Consider the following 20,759-nt stretch of genomic DNA (forward strand, 5'->3'; position numbering starts at 1 on the left):
ATGAGGAGGCAGGGCCGCTTTGTGTAGAATTATGGTATTGTGGTAGACGGTGTTATAGAGGATCCACAATTTGAAATTTATAAATGTTATTGAAAGCTTTAAAGGACTTTTCTATGGTTTTAACGGCTATTTAAGCTCTTTTTTTGCTTCCATGATTCGTCACATTCATGTTGCACTTCCAATCCTTGAAGGGGGTGTTTGGTTTTCATACTAGTACTATTTGACATGTACTAACATCCCTTTTATCGGGGGCACTACATCTTTAATGGGTGCAGGTGGTACCACAATAGGCGGCTTTGATAAGTGATAGCGGTACACCCTCTTCCTAGCTGACTTGGTGAGCCCCACTTCATTTCACGGTCGTATATCTTTTGTTCCTTGTGAATTATGTTTTGAGGTATAGTTGGGGCCTTGTTGCCCGCACTATCATAGTACTCTTTTGTATCTATTATAGGCTTCGTAGACATAGTGTGGGTTGTATGTTGGTGCCGGGACAGTCAAACTTGTAATGTTGTATTTGTATCACATGTTCCACTTCAAACTATGAAAGTGTATGTATTTTGAGAATTATTAATGATGTAACTAATGTTAATGAATTGGTGTCGCTCACATGATCTTCTCCTAGTCTAATAAATGAAATAGATCTTCTTTTTATTCATGGGTGAGTTCGGGTAGGAGGTATTGTACAGACTTGCTCGGTCGGGTTATCTCGAATTAAGTGCCAGTTGCGCTCCTCGAGGTCGGGGCGTGAGAGTTTGGGTCTAGAACCATACCAATTTTTCTTTCGAACTACGCCACCTCGATCCCCAAAAGCGCATGTACCATGTAAACTTGTGTCATGCCTTATATAGCTCTTCACATTCATATCCCATTCAGATGTGGGATTTGCCTAAGGTGATATGTATACCCCTTCTTTAGAAGCTTGCCAGCCTACCAATCCTGCTTGACCCATCCTCATTGGCCCACCCTCCATCATGAACATCACATACCCTTCGGGAAAGTGGCCCAAGGCTCGCGTTCGCGATGCACAAAGCTACATCTCTGTGCAAAATTACACTATGGGTTTGCTTTTGAAGCACCACGATCACAAAAGCAAAACCATCCGACCCTCTGCAAATGAGATCTCTACTTCGCGGATGCGAAGGCCAACACCCCCACCCAAGCCACGCCTCTAAGAGAACGCAAGAACACCCACACGAACATGAAGACAAACCTCTTTCCTGACTCAACACTACACGATTGTGATATAGCGCATGCGAACGCGAAGAAAAACCTATCCCAACGCTCCACAATTGTGTACCACCAACCGAAAATATGAAGAAATGTTTTTTTGGCCAGATCCCTCTTCTCTGAGATCGCGAGACTCTGCTCCGCAATCGCGAAGCACAACTTTGCACCAGCAAATCAGCAGCTGCAACACTTAGGAAAATGATTTGAAACCACCCCGAATCACACCCGGGCCCCACGGGACCTCGACCAATCATACCAACAAGTCCAAATACCTTGTACAAACTTATTCTAAATCTCAAAACAATAAAAACAACAACAAAACCAAGAATCAAATATCAAACCATCTCTTAACTTCCAAATATTCCAACTTCGCCGAATGCGTTCGAATCATACTTAGACATTTCAGATTACAACCAACATTTTCACACAAGTTCATATCAGTCATTAGGACCTATCCAAGGTCTCAAAACCACAATCGGAATCCGATAACACTAAATTCAACTTCAAGTCCAACTTAAGAACTCTCCAATTCTTCAAATTGCCAACTTTCAATAAATAGAGTCAAAATTCATTAGGAACATTCAAAACCAAATATGAACATACGCCCAAGTCCAAAATCACCATAAGAATCTATTTAAACCATCAAATCTTGATTCCGAGGTCGTTTACCAAAAAGTCAAATCTTGGTCAACTTTTCCAACTTAAACCTTACGTAATAATAATTTATCTTCCTAATCACCTATGAACCTCTCATAAATCAAAACCAACCATACATGCAAGTCATAATATATCATATGAAGCTACTCACAATCTCAATTCACATAACAAAATGCCGAAACTCAAAATGACCACTCGGATCATTACATTCTCCCCCACTTAAACATACGTTCGTCCTCGAACATGCCAAGAGTCATTCTAAAGCCGTCAAATAATTGTATAAGCTCATAATACACTACCCATGAATGATCCCATGCCACCTCAATCCATATAAGTCCATTAACACAATCCTTACTGAATGACTCAAAATTAATCTTCACCTCAAAATTAATCCTTACTGAATGACTCAAAATTAATCCCATGCCACCTCAATCCTTTCGTAACATCTAATGAGTACGAAAGCTCAAAACACAGTTTATACGGAATTTATACATGCTTTACAGATAAAGAGATCAAGTACAATGTCATCACGTTAATCTTCACCTCAAGACATGGTACATGTTAACAACATTTATGTAAAACTGTTACATGAGTCAACACGTATACATATGCATCCTCAGGATCCATTTTCAACACCTCACAACACAAATCCACGTGCCTGACATATGCCACATGTCCAAACAAGCACCAAAATCCTGGGTGCCCACGCTCATACGGCCCAAGGTAACATAGGTAATCACCTGACTCCGGAGGGACGGATCCATATCCAAGCTTTGATCATTTTTTAATTAATGATAATTAACCAATAATCAATATCCCCTCACAACGTTCGTAGTGCCAAAATCTTCAACTTCCCACAACAACCAACTCTCCGCTCATGCATATATATATAAAACAATATAAGAAAGAAGCACCGGACATAGCCAAAGAGAATGCAAATAAAAGCGTATATGGTTAAAAGATAGCTATGGCTAATCATATAATTCAATTTATCACAACGGCTTAATAAGCTATTTAAGAATACAAAAGTTTAATCATATTATTTAACATGAGTCACTTAATCCATAGAAACCACCAAATCATTGAGCATATAAGACAAGTGTATGACTACGGATTAATTAGCAGCAATTGTGCATGCACTCAAGATTTGGAGGCACTACTTGTATGGTGTGTCGTGTGAGGTTTATACTGATCATCACATACCTCAATAATTATTCAAGCAGAAGAATTTGAATTTTGAGGTAGTGAAGGTGTCTTGAGTTGCTTAAGGATTATGATGTCACTATCTTATATCATCTAGGTAAGGCGAATGTGGTAGCAGATGCCTTGAGTATAAAGGCGAAGATCATGGGTAGTTTTTCATTCATTCCAACCGAGGAGAGGTATTTGACTATGGATGTTCAGGCCTTGTCCAATAGATCTGTGAGATTGGATATTTCTGAGCCTATTAGAGTTATTGCTTGTGTTGTTGTGCAGTCGTACTTGTTTGAGCACATTAAGGCTCGCCAAGATGATGATCCCTATTTGTTGGTTCTTAAGGACATGGTGCAGTGCGATGTCGTGATAAGAAGTTGGTTATTGGAGATGATGGTGTTACGTGACTTTAGGTCGGCTTTGTGTTCCTAATGTTGATTGTTTGAGGGATTTAATACTTTAGTAGGCTCACAATTTGCGGTATTATCTTCATCCAAGTTCTACAAAGATGTATCGTAATTTGAAGCAACAATATTAGTGGCGAAAAATGAAGAATGACCTGGTTGGGGACGCTACACGATGTTTGAATTGCCATTAGAAACCAGGTGGTTTGACTCAAAAGATGGTTATACTAGAGTGGAAGAGGGAGCTTATTCCTATGGACTTTGTGGTAGGTTTACCATGTATTTGAGGAAGTTTGATGCCATTTGGGTTATTGTAGATAGGTTGACCAAGTCTGCACACTTCATACTGGTGTTGACTACTTATACAATGGATCATAAATACATCATGAAAGACAAATACATAAGCTTCTAAACTGCTAAGAGTATAGCCATTATAAGTACTGTTCATTTATGTTTTGTTCGTTTAAAATCATGGCAAAAGAAGGAATGAAAGAGCCTTAACATACCTTATATCGAACCATGATTTATCGAGCACGAATAAGCCTCTTTCACGTCTAAGTCTACAACCAACAATAAGGGTACTAAAATTAATTATGAGTATTTCAACAATCCCCTGCGAGTGGCAAGCTCATTCTATATAAAGTCGGACAACATCTCTCCCATTTTCCTTACTTTCACAAGTCCATAAAAAGAATAAGAAAACATACAACCTTAAATTATATACTTTCAGCACCACAACTGTAACGACCCGGTCGGTCATTCCGAGAGTTGTAGCCCCGTTTTTCCCATTTCTGCTTATTTATGTGTTGTTCAGCTGTGTTGAGTTGTATTGAGTTAGTAGGTTTGGGTTCAGAGTAGTTTTGGAGTGAAATGAGACACTTAGTCTCTTACTTAGAAAGCTAAGTTAGAAAAGTCAACCAGAAGTTGACTTATAAGTAAACGAGTTCGGACTTGGATTTTTATGATTCAGTTAGCTTCGTTGAATGATTTTTGACTTAGGAGTGTGTCCAGAATGTAATTTGGAGGTCCGTGGTAAAATTAGGCTTGAATTGGCAAAAGTTAGAAATTTGGTGATTTTGGTCGGTAGTGAAAAATTAGGTATCGGGGTCGGAATGAAATTTCGGAAGTTGGAGTAGGTTCGTAGTGTCATTTGTGATGTGTGTGCAAAATTTTAGTTCATTCGGACGTGGTTTGATAGGTTTCGGTGTCGTTGGCGAATTTTGGAAGTTTAGAAGTTCTTAGGCTTGAATCCGAGGTTGAATTGGTATTTTGGTGTTGTTTTGGGCGTTTCGAAGGTTTGACTAAGTTCAAGTAGCGGTATATGACTTGTTTGAATTATTGGTTGAGGTCCCGTAGGGCTCGAGATGATTTCTGATGGGTATCGAGGAGTTTGGAAGTTGGAAAATGCAGCTCGAGCTGCTGTTCTGGTGTGTCCGCACCTGCGGATTGGGAACCGCAGGTGCGGGCTTGAGGCGCAAGTGCGTAGAGGAACCACAGGTGCGACTTGGTCTCCGCATCTGCGATGACCACAGGTGCGGTAAGGTGACTGCAGAAGCGAAGCCTGGTGAGTTAATGAAAATCCGCAGAAGCGGAAATTATCTACAGATGCGGAAGCGCTGATGGGCATATGGGGTCGCAGGTGCGGAACCCCTGGGTAGAACATATATATATCACACTTCGCGAATTTTTGTCCTTTTTCCTCCATTCTTGAATGGGATTTTGAGCTACGGTAGTGTTTATCAAGGAAGAATCACGAGACATCAGTGAGGTAAGTCGCTTGGGTTTATTTACACGCGTTTATGATGTTTTTCCACTGATTAGCCATGAAATTAGTAGGGGTTTTGGGTGAAATTGAGGGAGTTAGGGTTTGAGTTTTGGAGAGTTTTAAGTGAGGATTTGAGGGACCAAACGGAGTCCGATTTTGATGAATTTTATATGGTTAGACTCGGGTGAGGACGAGGTTTGTTATTTTGCCATTTTTGACTGGTTTTGAGATGTGGGGCCGGGGGCCGGGCTTTGGCGGATTTTAGATTTTTGGCCTATTTATGTAGTTTTTGTTGTGGAATTCGATTCTTTAGCCTATGTTGATAGTAGTATTCTGATTTTGGTTAGATTCGAAGCTTTTGGAGACCGAGTCCAGAGACGAGGGCATCCCGGAGTAGGAGTTTACGCTGTTAAGATAAGTAACAGTTTTAACTCTGGCTTTGAGGGTATAAACCCGGAGATTTGACATCACGTGATTGTTTGGAAGTGATACCCATGCTAGGTGACGGGCGTGTGGGAGTGCACCATGAGGGATTGAGACTTGGTCCGTCCTGAGAGGTAGTGAGGCCTAATGGCTATTATCTATGGTTATGTGTTTATTTGTTGTTGAACTTGTTTTCCTTCATGTTAGAGATCATGCTTAGGCTTTATTCATGCTCACATTAATTACACCCAGTCACAGATATTATTGTACATGTTTACCTCAATCCCTATTATTTTGCTAATATGCTGTGATACTTAACGTGGGCTGTGTTTCCCTTATTTGTTGATGATGGTGAGTCTAGAGAGGTACATGACTGAGTGAAGCCGAGGTCCTGTTGTGAGGTATTTGATTGAGGAACGTGAGTTGTCCGTGCGGATTCAGGTATTGATACCATAGCGCATGAGTTGTCCGCGTAGAACTTGAGTTGACCGTGCGGATCCAGGGATTGATATTATGTCACGTGAGTTGTACGTGCAGCACATGAGTTGTCCGTGCTTAGCGCTTAGGCTTTGGGTGCCCCTCCAGAGTCTGTACACACCCCTAGTGAGCGCAAGTACCTATTGAGTGTTGAGTGCGAGTGCCGAGAGCCGAGTGATGAGTGATGGAGTGACATTGCTGTGAGGATTCATTGCTTTTGCTGTTGCTGCATTTTACCCGTTAATTTCTTTGTAGCATTTATTGAGTTGATGGAATTTACCTGTTTTTTTTTCTGTTTATTTTAAATTGTGATAAAGAAATAATTGAATTGTTCTACTTAGCTCGTTACTACTACTCAGTTCCTTAGTTATTTCTGTTACTACTGAGTCGATTGTACTCATACTATACTCTGCACTTTATGTGCAGAACCGGGTGAATTAGAGCGCGGCGATCATTGAGTTCAGGCCGACTATCGTTGGAGACTGCAAGGTAGTTGCTAGCGTCTGTAGGACCTTGTTACTCCTTTTATCATTTCTTCTTTTCGACTGTATTGATAGTTAGACAGTTTTATTTCTTAGTTCATAAATTTAGACGCTCATGACTTAGTGATACCCCGATGTTTGGGGCTCGTTTCCGTATTTTCTATAATTATATTTAGAGTTGATTTGGTTTATGAAAAATTCAAATGTTGGAAATGTTTTATTAAATTCTTATAATCGATTTAGTAGTAATATTTTGGGTAATAGGCTTGCCTTATAACATGATAGGCGCCATCACGACCATGGTTAGAATTTTGGGTCCTGACAACAACCCACCCAACAACACAAATTAATCAACACAAACAACAAGTGCACAAATGTCACTAATGAAACTACTATTTAACACAACAAGCGGCGAGCTTGGATTAGAACCAAACCCCAACTCTTTTTCCCATCTCCCCCATATTATTGATATGACATTCCAGCCTTAAAAGTAACATCAAACAGCCCAACAAGAGATAACAACAACATGAACAACTTCTAGGTATTATGTAGCCGCTTCTATCATGCCCCAATTTTAGGGAGGAGAGACCGACACCCGGTGCCTCGCTTGACTGAGCGTACCAACTTGAGATTGAGGGACTATGAACATACAATATAGTACTTTGGCTGGCAAGGCCACATTGCAGGACAATTTGTGAAACATAATATAAAACTAACAGAGATTAGCTCCAACTGAACATCTGTATAAAGCTAGGATGGCAAGGTCGTCGTAACTACTACAACTGACAAACCAAAACAATATACATACAGGGCCTACAAGGCCAACATATTGCACAGATTGACATGATATGTCTACAAGCCTCTACAAATGGTCGTATTGTGGTAGAGACAAGGACCCTACCTACCCATACAATATATATACACACAATATGTACTCAAAACATTAGACCCGGTAACTCCGAATAACGTGGAGCTTACCGATCAAGCTGAACATGGACAACACCTACTGAGGAGGTCTACCTGTCTATCTATCTGAACCTGCAGGCATGAAATGAAGCATCCCTAAGGAAAGGGAGATTTAGTATGAAATAATGTACTAAGCATGTGAGGTAACTGAAATAACTGAATCTAACTGAAATGATAATATAATAACTGAAAGAAATTGGGAGTCAAGATGATCTTACGATATGCTTACCTGCTGATAGGTAACTGCTCGGCCGTAGTAGGCTCGCTCATAGGCGCTCTACCATACTAGGCTTGGTATCTAAATCACTACTCGACCATCCTGGGCTCGCTCAAAGATGCTCAGCCATAGTAGGCTCAGTATATAACTTACCATCTGATCTGAGGATGACTAATAAGGGACTGCCCACTGATTATAGCTCGGTGGTGATGAAATTACTGTAATATTATATATATAGATCCTCTGATCTGCTCTCTTGACTGAAAGAAGACAATACTTAACTGAATATAAAGTCCTGATAAGGGAGAATACTATAACTTATGAGGCTAGGATAATGTACATGAATTCAGGAAAACGAACTTCTCTTTATGTCTCGTTATCAAATGGGTTTAGTTACGAGATCATGCCAAAATGAAGGAAAGGATTTGCCTTAACATACCTTTGTCGTTTACTTAATGACTCAACGTATATCTTCCCGAAGACTTCAATCTACATTAAGACAGTAAAACTTGTAGTTGATGCCAGGACTTACAAACATGCTTCTAAGCTAGTAGGTCACATATAAAAAATCGGACAGCATTTCCCCTATAAAATTTCACTTCCATCCAAATCAAACCAGCACCAAAAAAATAGGAACAACATCAACAATAACGTATCCAAGATATTCCAACAAAATCAAATCAAAACCTAGCTCAAAACCCTTGCAGAATAGTACACACGCACAAACACCTTAATCTTCACTTCCAATCTCAAGTTTCATATGTTTCTTTCATCAAGTCACTTGATACACATATAGACAAGCATAAAAGTAGAAACCATATCATAATCAAGTTAATTTTCTCAATTTCCAGCCATAACAATGTATATAGTCTTAAAACAATCCAACAAAAGATAACAACATCTCTTTCCCTTTCAAGTGCTATCACGTAATCTTCCACTCCAACACCACAACCAACATGTAATTAACCTTAAACACAACCAAAGGGATGTTAAACATACCTTAGGAAATAGATAAAATTCGAAACCTAAGCTTAACGTAGTTCACCATCGTCTTTATTTACATCACAACACCATAGATGGGATATTTTTTCCCTTTGGCTAACTTCAATGTTGGGTTATGGTGTATTGTTTTTTTTTTGAATTTGTTTGGATCCTTGAGGGAACTGTTTGGGAGGGTTTAGAGAGTATAATGATGGAAGGAAGTCAAAAAATGAGCAAAGCTCAACCCAAAAATGAGATACAAATAGGTGAAGGTCGGCCACCGACCAAGTGGGCCCCATAGGGTTTGCCTGCGCAGTCTCGCGAAAATGCGAATATCTCTCTACTCTAAAGTCGTATCAATGAATGGTTTAATATGTTAAAAACTAGACTCGTAGATCTTCAATTTTGTGGGTTGATATTTCTGTAAATCCAACTACATTGGACAAAATCTCAGTGACATTAGATCCCAAACTTCATTAGAATTATGAACATAACTTGCAATAACTGTTGCCGGCTTTTGTTTTACAACTTGCTTGACTTCAAAACTTAACATACAAATATTATATGATTCAAATAACTTAAAACACGACCTCCTTAGAATATTAAGTACTCCCAGTTTTACCCCAAAAGTAAAGGTAATAACATCTTTTATTTGTTTAGCCTCCAACCCACACGATACTTCATTAACACTTCTTTTAACCCATCATTATCTTCGTAAAGGTCCTTCAACTCTCTGGCTCATATTGATTCACTTAATACGCATTATAACATGAAAGTATGGGGCGTAACATCCTTCCCCCCTTAGGAACATTCATCCTTGAATGTTAACTCTTAGAGACTTGCGAAAAATTCGCCAGAGTCACCTCTATAATTTGGACTAAAACCAATCTGCATGTAGCCATAAAACACACTATACATGGCACACATGGCTAGTATCTATAAATAGCAACACTTGGCCTAACACGACTGTTAATAATAAGTACTACAAGTTAAAAATAATATCTCACCTCATCACCTACTGGTTTGAACTAGGCTGTGCTATAATATCCCCTCTCGAGCCATATCTTCAGTTTGAAATAGGTGGGGGTATTCAGATTTAATCTCCTCCGCGGCCTCCCATGCCATTTATTCTACGGTCTTATTTGTCCATAATACCTTCATGGAGGCTTTTGTTCCTCAACCTAAAGATCTGTCGATCTAAGATAGCCACTAGAATCTCCTCGTAGGATAGATCTTGTGTAATCTGAACGTCATCTAAGGGGACAACCGAGAAGGGCCTCCAATGCACTTCCGTAGCATGGATAATGGGTTGGCTCTAATTATGGAGGCAATTCAAGCTCATAATCTACTCTACTTATCCGTCGAATGGCCCTATGTATCTCGGACTAAGCTTGCCTTTCTTATCGAATCTCACGACGCTTTTCGTAGGCAACATATTTAGGAATACCTAGTCGTCTATGACATTCCATATGTTCGTACTTTAGGAATTCTTATTCTACGACCTTGGCCATTGTATACTTCTGATTGTAGTGCCCTTAGAACAAAATACAATCTTCACCTTGGCTCTCATAGTTCTCGCTTTACTTTTCATAAGCTTAGCTATCAGCTTTGTATTTGTAACATTGCTATTCAACCCTTCTGTCGCACCTTGTATAGAGATATACATATATTTCTACTCCTCTTGAGGAGTGAGTGATTTAGGATAGGCTGCAATTTCTCAACCGTGTATTCTAGTCTCCTGACTTATCCCGGCATAGTAAATATTATACTTGTCTTGACATCTTAGCTCACTCACATTCTTGATCTTTTTAATTATTGTACTTCTGTAAAGCTTGTACATTTCTAATTTTAGCATAGATTGTCCTAACAAACACTTTTGAACTAAACGATCGATCTGGAGAGTCATTCATCCATGTTATACTTTATAGTCCACTATAATCTTTGAAGTACCGACCACATGATGCCGCTCGTCTCAGATCATGCCTTCTTATTTCTGCAATATTCTAGATTACGGCTCTGATGTATCTGTTTTCTTTACTTGAATGGTAATGTCATGATCCCAATTTCCCCTCCTTAGGATGTCGTGATGGAACTTAGTCTCTAAGACTAGGTAAGCCTAACAATGAGAGATTATGACAGAAATAAAAGCTAAGACATGATATAAACTAACAATTCTCATAAATATCTCGACAAGTAAAACACAATTATGATGCTCCCAAAACCCGGTGAGACTGAGTCATAAGCTTCTACAGAATGTTCCAAAACACCTACTACAACACTGTCTAATAAAGGAAACAAAAATACTATAAGGATACCGTAAGGTGACTTCGAGGTGTGCGGATTTCGAGCAGGTATACCTTGAAGTCTCTGGCAAGCTGCTACAATCAAATACTAACATCCAGCACGAGCAGACGTACCTGGATATGCACAAAAAGATGTGCAGAAGCGTAGTATGAGTACACCACAATGGTACCCAATAAATATCAAGCCTAACCTTGGTAGAGTAGTGACGAGGCTGGGTCAAGACACCTACTAGGACATAATAAACAGAATGAAAATATAATAACGAGAAGTAATGGAAAGCGGAGAAATAACTGATACGAAACAAGTTAATAACATAGACTAATGTTGGAAATGTAAGCATAGAGATAACATAAAGGAAGTAATTAAAGAGAACCACCATAGTCAAATACTGATCCAAACTCATAGGATAAGAAAGAATAAAAGCAACAAGAAGTGTTTCACCAATAACTCTTTACAACATGAGATAAAGAACAAGAATCACAAACGAGGTACCGCCTCGTACACAACAAGAATCACCACCAAGGTACCGCCTCGTATACAACAAAAATCAGAACCGAGGTACCGCCTCGTATTCACATTTTTCAATTTCAATCACAATCTTTCCTTATACCGCCGCGAGAGCCTTACATTTTTAAACAGTTTTAAAATATTTTTTTCCTAAAATAGCTACACGCACTTTAGCCCATCTTATGACGCCGTCTGGCTTCAAGTAATTCCCTTACAAGCAACACGCACATAAGTTCCACCTTATATCGCTGCATGCACATTAACCCATATCCTTGTACTGCTGCATGCACATCGATATCAAATCACAACAACAACTCGCACCACAAGTGACCATATGCCACAACTTACCAATAATCAACAATATCAATGTTTCTACAACAATAGCCCATGGCTCAACCACAACGTGTACAAGAATATCAATAATAACAATGAAGGTAAATTTCTCAACAAGAATGATATCTCGACAATTAACAACTTCGCCTCAATGTGATAACGGCTTTCACAACTTCAATACCAATAACTCAACAATGAGAGAGATAATATGTAACCACTATATTAAATAAGAATAAAGCACAATGGAAGAGATAACATGTAACAACGACTTCAAATAATGATAAATCAACAAGGGAAGGGATAACATGTAACAATGACTTCAAATAATGATAAATCACAATGGAAGAGATAACATGTAACAATGAAAGAGGCAACAACTTCAACTAAAGCATGAGAGCAAAATGTAAGATATAGATCAAGTGTTAACAAAGTCAAATAAGGCATGTAAGGATAGACTAACACAAGTAAGAGTAGATTGACTAAGAGAATTTAAAACATGATATGACCATTCAATTAAGGCATACAAAGAGTATAAGTAGCCTAACCGGTCAAATACCACATATAACCCGTGTACCCACTCATCACCTTGTGTAAACGGCTTTCACTTAACACAAATGACACAATCAATCCCAAATCCTAAGGGGGTAATTCTCCCATACAAAGTTAGGCAAGATACTTACCTCAAATAGGCCAAGTCAACCCTCGAAAATAGCTTTTCCCCTAAAATTCGCCTCCACACGGCTCAATATCCCCTCTCGAGCCATATCTTCAGTTTGAAATAGGTGGGGGTATTCAGATTTAATCTCCTCCGCGGCCTCCCATGCCATTTATTCTACGGTCTTATTTGTCCATAATACCTTCATGGAGGCTTTTGTTCCTCAACCTAAAGATCTGTCGATCTAAGATAGCCACTAGAATCTCCTCGTAGGATAGATCTTGTGTAATCTGAACGTCATCTAAGGGGACAACCGAGAAGGGCCTCCAATGCACTTCCGTAGCATGGATAATGGGTTGGCTCTAATTATGGAGGCAATTCAAGCTCATAATCTACTCTACTTATCCGTCGAATGGCCCTATGTATCTCGGACTAAGCTTGCCTTTCTTATCGAATCTCACGACACTTTTCGTAGGCAACATATTTAGGAATACCTAGTCGTCTATGACATTCCATATGTTCGTACTTTAGGAATTCTTATTCTACGACCTTGGCCATTGTATACTTCTGATTGTAGTGCCCTTAGAACAAAATACAATCTTCACCTTGGCTCTCATAGTTCTCGCTTTACTTTTCATAAGCTTAGCTATCAGCTTTGTATTTGTAACATTGCTATTCAACCCTTCTGTCGCACCTTGTATAGAGATATACATATATTTCTACTCCTCTTGAGGAGTGAGTGATTTAGGATAGGTTGCAATTTCTCAACCGTGTATTCTAGTCTCCTGACTTATCCCGGCATAGTAAATATTATACTTGTCTTGACATCTTAGCTCACTCACATTCTTGATCTTTTTAATTATTGTACTTCTGTAAAGCTTGTACATTTCTAATTTTAGCATAGATTGTCCTAACAAACACTTTTGAACTAAACGATCGATCTGGAGAGTCATTCATCCATGTTATACTTTATAGTCCACTATAATCTTTGAAGTACCGACCACATGATGCCGCTCGTCTCAGATCATGCCTTCTTATTTCTGCAATATTCTAGATTACGGCTCTGATGTATCTGTTTTCTTTACTTGAATGGTAATGTCATGATCCCAATTTCCCCTCCTTAGGATGTCGTGATGGAACTTAGTCTCTAAGACTAGGTAAGCCTAACAATGAGAGATTATGACAGAAATAAAAGCTAAGACATGATATAAACTAACAATTCTCATAAATATCTCGACAAGTAAAACACAATTATGATGCTCCCAAAACCCGGTGAGACTGAGTCATAAGCTTCTACAGAATGTTCCAAAACACCTACTACAACACTGTCTAATAAAGGAAACAAAAATACTATAAGGATACCGTAAGGTGACTTCGAGGTGTGCGGATGTCGAGCAGGTATACCTTGAAGTCTCTGGCAAGCTGCTACAATCAAATACTAACATCCAGCACGAGCAGACGTACCTGGATATGCACAAAAAGATGTGCAGAAGCGTAGTATGAGTACACCACAATGGTACCCAATAAATATCAAGCCTAACCTTGGTAGAGTAGTGACGAGGCTGGGTCAAGACACCTACTAGGACATAATAAACAGAATGAAAATATAATAACGAGAAGTAATGGAAAGCGGAGAAATAACTGATACGAAACAAGTTAATAACATAGACTAATGTTGGAAATGTAAGCATAGAGATAACATAAAGGAAGTAATTAAAGAGAACCACCATAGTCAAATACTGATCCAAACTCATATGATAAGAAAGAATAAAAGCAACAAGAAGTGTTTCACCAATAACTCTTTACAACATGAGATAAAGAACAAGAATCACAAACGAGGTACCGCCTCGTACACAACAAGAATCACCACCAAGGTACCGCCTCGTATACAACAAAAATCAGAACCGAGGTACCGCCTCGTATTCACATTTTTCAATTTCAATCACAATCTTTCCTTATACCGCCGCGAGAGCCTTACATTTTTAAACAGTTTTGAAAATATTTTTTTCCTAAAATAGCTACACGCACTTTAGCCCATCTTATGACGCCGTCTGGCTTCAAGTAATTCCCTTACAAGCAACACGCACATAAGTTCCACCTTATATCGCTGCATGCACATTAACCCATATCCTTGTACTGCTGCATGCGCATCGATATCAAATCACAACAACAACTCGCACCACAAGTGACCATATGCCACAACTTACCAATAATCAACAATATCAATGTTTCTACAACAATAGCCCATGGCTCAACCACAACGTGTACAAGAATATCAACAATAACAATGAAGGTAAATTTCTCAACAAGAATGATATCTCGACAATTAACAACTTCGCCTCAATGTGATAACGGCTTTCACAACTTCAATACCAATAACTCAACAATGAGAGAGATAATATGTAACCACTATATTAAATAAGAATAAAGCACAATGGAAGAGATAACATGTAACAACGACTTCAAATAATGATAAATCAACAAGGGAAGGGATAACATGTAACAATGACTTCAAATAATGATAAATCACAATGGAAGAGATAACATGTAACAATGAAAGAGGCAACAACTTCAACTAAAGCATGAGAGCAAAATGTAAGATATAGATCAAGTGTTAACAAAGTCAAATAAGGCATGTAAGGATAGACTAACACAAGTAAGAGTAGATTGACTAAGAGAATTTAAAACATGATATGACCATTCAATTAAGGCATACAAAGAGTATAAGTAGCCTAACCGGTCAAATACCACATATAACCCGTGTACCCACTCATCACCTTGTGTAAACGGCTTTCACTTAACACAAATGACACAATCAATCCCAAATCCTAAGGGGGTAATTCTCCCATACAAAGTTAGGCAAGATACTTACCTCAAATAGGCCAAGTCAACCCTCGAAAATAGCTTTTCCCCTAAAATTCGCCTCCACACGGCTCAAATCTAACCAAAACTGACTTAATATCATCAAACAATGCAAGGAAAGTAATTACAATAGATAAAGTTGTGATCTTTACACTTTTTCCAAAAAGTCAACAAAAGTCAACTTGGGGCTTGCCCGGTCAAAACCCCGGTCCAAGGGTAGATTCCGACTACCCATAACCCCACGAGTTCATATATGTGATTAGTTTCAAAATCCGAGTCCAAATCGACTCTCAAAACTCAATTTCTTATTTTTCAAAAACGTAACAAAGTTTCACAAAATTCCACTTTGATTCACATGATTTTTGATGTTAAATCTAAGATATATTAATGAAATATAGTTGGAAATTGATTAGAGTCACTTACACAATATTTGTAGATGAAAATCCCCTCTCCAAATCGCCTCCTACCGAGTCTAGGGTTCTAAAATGAAAGAATATGCTGAAAAATCCCGACTTCTAGCCCTTTTGTCCACCTGCAGATGTCGCATTTGCGACACATGGTTCGTATTTGCAACTCTCGCAATTGCGGACCATGGATCGCATTTGTAAACCCTGACAGCCTCAACAATTGTCGTAATTGCGACTAAAGCTTCGCAATTACGAAGTTGGACTTCTTTGCAAAAGCGAACAATTGTTCGTAGAAGCGACCCATGCCCTAGGACTGCTGATATCGCAATAACGAAGGGGCCAGTTGCAATTGCGACATCACATGCCCCCCTGTCATCTTCGCAATTGCAAGGCTGGTGCTCGTAATTGTGATAACAAAGCACCAGCAACACCAGCAATTCCATTTTCAGTTAAATTCATTCTGAAACATGTCCGGAACTCATCCAAGCCCCCGGGGCTCCAAATCAAACGTCCACACAAGTCTAAAAACATAATACGAACTCGCTCGCGCGACCATAACACGAAAATAACATCTAGAACTATGAATCAAACACTAAAACACATGAATTTCAAAGTAAAGTTCAAGAACTACTAGAATTCCAACTAAACGTCCGAATCAATTCAACTCCAAATGATACCAAATTTTGCACACAAGTTCTAAATAGCATAACGGACCTATTCCAAATCACAAAATCAAATTTTGAACTCGATATCTAAAATTCAACCTATGGTCAAACTTTTCAACTTTAAATTGTCAAACTTCGTCAAAAAAATACAAATCAACCTACGGACTTTCGAATTCGATTCTGGGCATACGTCTAAGTCCAAAATACCGTTTCGGGGTCATTTTCCCAAAAGGCAACCATTGGTCAACATAAATAACTTAGGTTTCTAAGCCAAGAATCAAAGGGTCCAAATCAACCCGAAATGTTCTCGGAAAGAAATTAATCAACCTTGTAAGTCATAAAACCATAAAAACAAACGTGAGAAGCATCAAAAGGGGAAACGGGGCAAAATTATACAAAGAGACAGGCCAGGTCGTCACATTCCCCCCTCTAAAAATAAATGTTCGTCCTCCAACGTGCATAAGGACATACCTGAAGTGGTGAATAGATGAGGATAACGACTCAACATGTCGTTCTCGGTCTCCCAGGTCTCCTCCTCGGCCGGATGACCCCTCCATTAAACCTTCACTAAAGCAATGTTCTATGACCTCATTTGCCAGACTTGTCTGTCTAAGATAGCCACTAGCTCCTCAATATAGATCAAATCCTTATCCAATTGGACTGAGTTGAAGTCTAAAACATGAGACAGATCACCATAATACTTCTGGAGCATAAAAACATGGAGCACCGGATGAACAACAGATAAGCTAGGTGGTAAGGTAAGCTTGTAGGTCACCTCACTATCCTCTCAATGATCTCAAAAGGTCCGATATACCTAGGGCTCAACTTTCCCTTCTTCCCGAACCTCATCACACCCTTCATGGGTGAAATTCGGAGCAAATTCTCTCTCCAACCATGAACGCAATATCACGAACTCTCCGATCGGTATAACTCTTCTTCCTCGACTGGGCTATACGAAGTCGATCCTGAATCAACTTGACCTTCTCCAAGGCATCTCGAACCAAATATGTGCCTAACAACCTAGCCTCTCCCGGCTCAAACCAACCAACTAGAGAACGACACTGTCTTCCATTATAAGAGCCATCTGAATACTTGATTGGTAGATGTTGTTATAGGCAAACTCTGCAAGTGGAAAGAACTGATCCCAAGAACCCTCGAAATCCATAACACATGCACAGAGCATATCCTCTAATATACAAATGGTGCGCTCGGATTGTTCCTTCCGTCTGGGGGTGAAATGTTGTGCTGAATTCAACCTGTGTGGCTAACTCACACTACACAGCTCTCCAGAAACATGATATAAATTGGGTGTCCCAGTCAGAGATGATGGATATTGGCATGCCATGAAGTCGGACAATCTCACGTATATAGGTCTGAGCTAGCTGCTCTGAAGAATAGGTGGTCACCACCGGAATGCGATGAGCCGACTTGTTCAACCTATCCATAATCACCCATACAATGTCAAATTTATTTTTAGTTTATGGGAGCCCAACAACGATTTCCGTGGTAACATGCTCCCATTTCCACTCTGGAATCTCAAGTCTCTGAAGCAAACCGCCCGGCCTCTGATGCTCATACTTCACCTGCTAATAATTTAGGCACCGATCTACATACTCCACTATGTCTTTCTTCATTCTCCTCCACCAATAGTGCTGCCTTTAATCCTGATACATCTTAGCGACACCCGGATGAATGGAGCACCGCGAACTGTGAGCCTCCTCAAGAATCAACTCACGCAAACCATCCACATTGAATACACATAACTAGCCCTGCATCCACAACACCCAATCATCTCCGTTAGAAACCTCCTTGGCATCACCGTGTTGTAATGTGTCCTTAAGGATAAGCAAATTGGGGTCGTCATACTGACACTCTCTGATGCGATCATATAAAGAAGAACGAGAAATGACGCAAGCAAGAACTCGACTGGGCCCTGAAACATCAAATCTATTAAACTAGTCGGTCAAGGCTTGAACATCCATGGCTAGTGGCCTCTCAGTTGCCGGTAGATATGCTAAACTACCCATGCTCTCCGCCTTTCGAATCAAGGCATCAACCACCACATTGGCCTTCCCGGGATGATATAGAATAGTGATATCATAGTCTTTAAGAAACTCTAACCACCTCCGCTGCTGCAAATTAAGTTCTTTCTGTTTGAACAGATGTTGGAGACTCTGGTGGTCGGTATATACCTCACAAGGGACACCGTACAAATAGTGCCGCCAAATCTTCAATGCATGAACAATAGTTGCCAATTCCAAGTCATGGACCAGATAATTCTTCTCATAGAACTTTAATTTCCAAGATGCATAGGCAATCACCCTATTGTCTTGCTTCAACATCGTGCCAAGGCCAACACGTGATGCATCATAATACACTGTGTAAGACCCCAAACACATAGGCAATACCAACACTGGGGCTATAGTCAATGCAGTCTTGAGCTTTTGAAAGCTCACCTCACACTCCTCAGACTATCTGAAAGGAGCACCCTTCTCGGTCAATCTGGCCATAGGTGCAACAATGGATGAGAGACCCTCTGCGAAACGGTGATAATACTCGGCCAAACCAAGGAAATATCCGAATCTCAGTAGCTGAAGACGGTCTAGGCCTATATTTGAACTACTTCAATATTCTTCGGATCTACCTTGATCCCCTCACTCGACATGACATGACCCAAAAATGCCACCGAATCAAGTAAGAATTCACACTTTGAGAATTTTGCATACAACGTCTTCTCTCTCAAGGTCTGGAGCATGATCCTAAGATACTGCTCATGATCTTCCCGACTGTGGGAGTACACCAAGATGTTGTCAATAAACACAATGACGAATGAATCAAGATATGGCTGGAATACACTTTTCATCACGTGCATGAATGCTGCTGGGGCATTGGTTAGCCCAAATGACATCATAAGGAACTTGTAGTGACCATATCGAGTCCTGAATGCAGTCTTCGGAATATTCAGATCCCGAATCTTCAGCTAATGATACACTGACCGCAAATCAATCTTCGAGAACACTCTGGCACCTTGTAACTGATCAAATAAGTCATCAATATGCGACAATGGATACATGTTCTTCACTGTAACCTTGTTCAACTGTCGATAATCAATACACATACATATAGAACCATCCTTCTTCTTCACAAAAACAACTGGATCACCCTAAGGTGACACACTAGGCCGAATGAAACTCTTATAAAACAATCTTGCAATTACTCCTTTAACTCATTCAACTTCACTGGGGCAATACGATATGGTGGAATAGAAATTGGCTGAGTGCCCGGCAATAAGTCAATACCAAAATCGATATCACTATCGGGCGGCATGCTCGGAAGATCTGCTGGGAATACATCTGGGAAGTCTCTCACTACCGGAATTGACTCAACGGTAGGAGTATCAACACTAACATCTCTCACAAAGGCTAGATATGCATCATACCCCTTCTCAACCATCCACTAAGTCTTCATAATGACACAAACCTATAGGAACATAATCCAAAGTACCCCTCCACTCCAACCGTGGTAAACCTGGCATGGCCAATGTTATCGTCTTGGCATGACAATCTAGAATAGCATGATAAGGCAACAACCTGTCCATGCCCAAGATAGCATCAAAGTCTACCATACTAAGTAATAATAGATCAACTCTGGTATCAAAACCACCAATAACAACTAAACACGAATGATACACACGGTCCACAATAATAGAATCTCCTATAGGCATGGATACATAAAAAGGAGAACTCAAAGAATCATGAGATATGTCCAAATACAGAGCAAAGTAAGATGACACATATGAATAAGTGGATCCTGGATAAAATAAGATTGATGCATCTCTACGACAAACTAGAACCATACATGTGATGACTGCGTTTGAAGTGACTGCCTCCATCCTACACGAAAAAGCATAGAATCTGACTTGGACTCCACCTCTAGGGTAACCTCTACCCGCTCGTCCCCCACCCCTAATTGGAGGTACGGGTAGAGCGACAGCTGGAGCAGCAACCATGGCCTATGAAATCTGTGGACCTGACTGAATTTGTGGAGCATGAGTAGTCTGTAATGGTGCACCCCTCCTGAGTCTAGGGAAGTCCCTCACCATATGACGAGTATCATCATACTCAAAGCAAGCTCTCGGTGGACATGGCTGCTAGGACTGGCTCAGGCCTGGTCGGATGGACTGACCGCTGAAGGCACCCCGTGCAGGAGGTGCACTAGAAAGTGGATGAG

The 20,759-nt window shown here is 39.9% G+C and overlaps 1 protein-coding gene across 1 annotated transcript; it reads right to left on the reverse strand.

Moving 5' to 3' along the window:
• Positions 1 to 19,742: 19,742 nt before the first annotated feature.
• On the reverse strand, positions 19,743 to 20,538 carry LOC138898938 (uncharacterized). The gene is made up of 2 exons (XM_070185047.1): positions 20,010 to 20,538; positions 19,743 to 19,951 (listed from the first exon to the last, which is right to left on the reverse strand). Exons 1-2 carry the CDS (start codon positions 20,536 to 20,538, stop codon positions 19,743 to 19,745), a joined length of 738 nt encoding a protein of 245 aa, XP_070041148.1.
• Between the last annotated feature and the right edge of the window lie 221 nt (positions 20,539 to 20,759).

The sequence above is a fragment of the Nicotiana tomentosiformis genome, chromosome 9 (genome assembly GCF_000390325.3).
Source record: "Nicotiana tomentosiformis chromosome 9, ASM39032v3, whole genome shotgun sequence".
Taxonomy (NCBI): domain Eukaryota; kingdom Viridiplantae; phylum Streptophyta; class Magnoliopsida; order Solanales; family Solanaceae; genus Nicotiana; species Nicotiana tomentosiformis.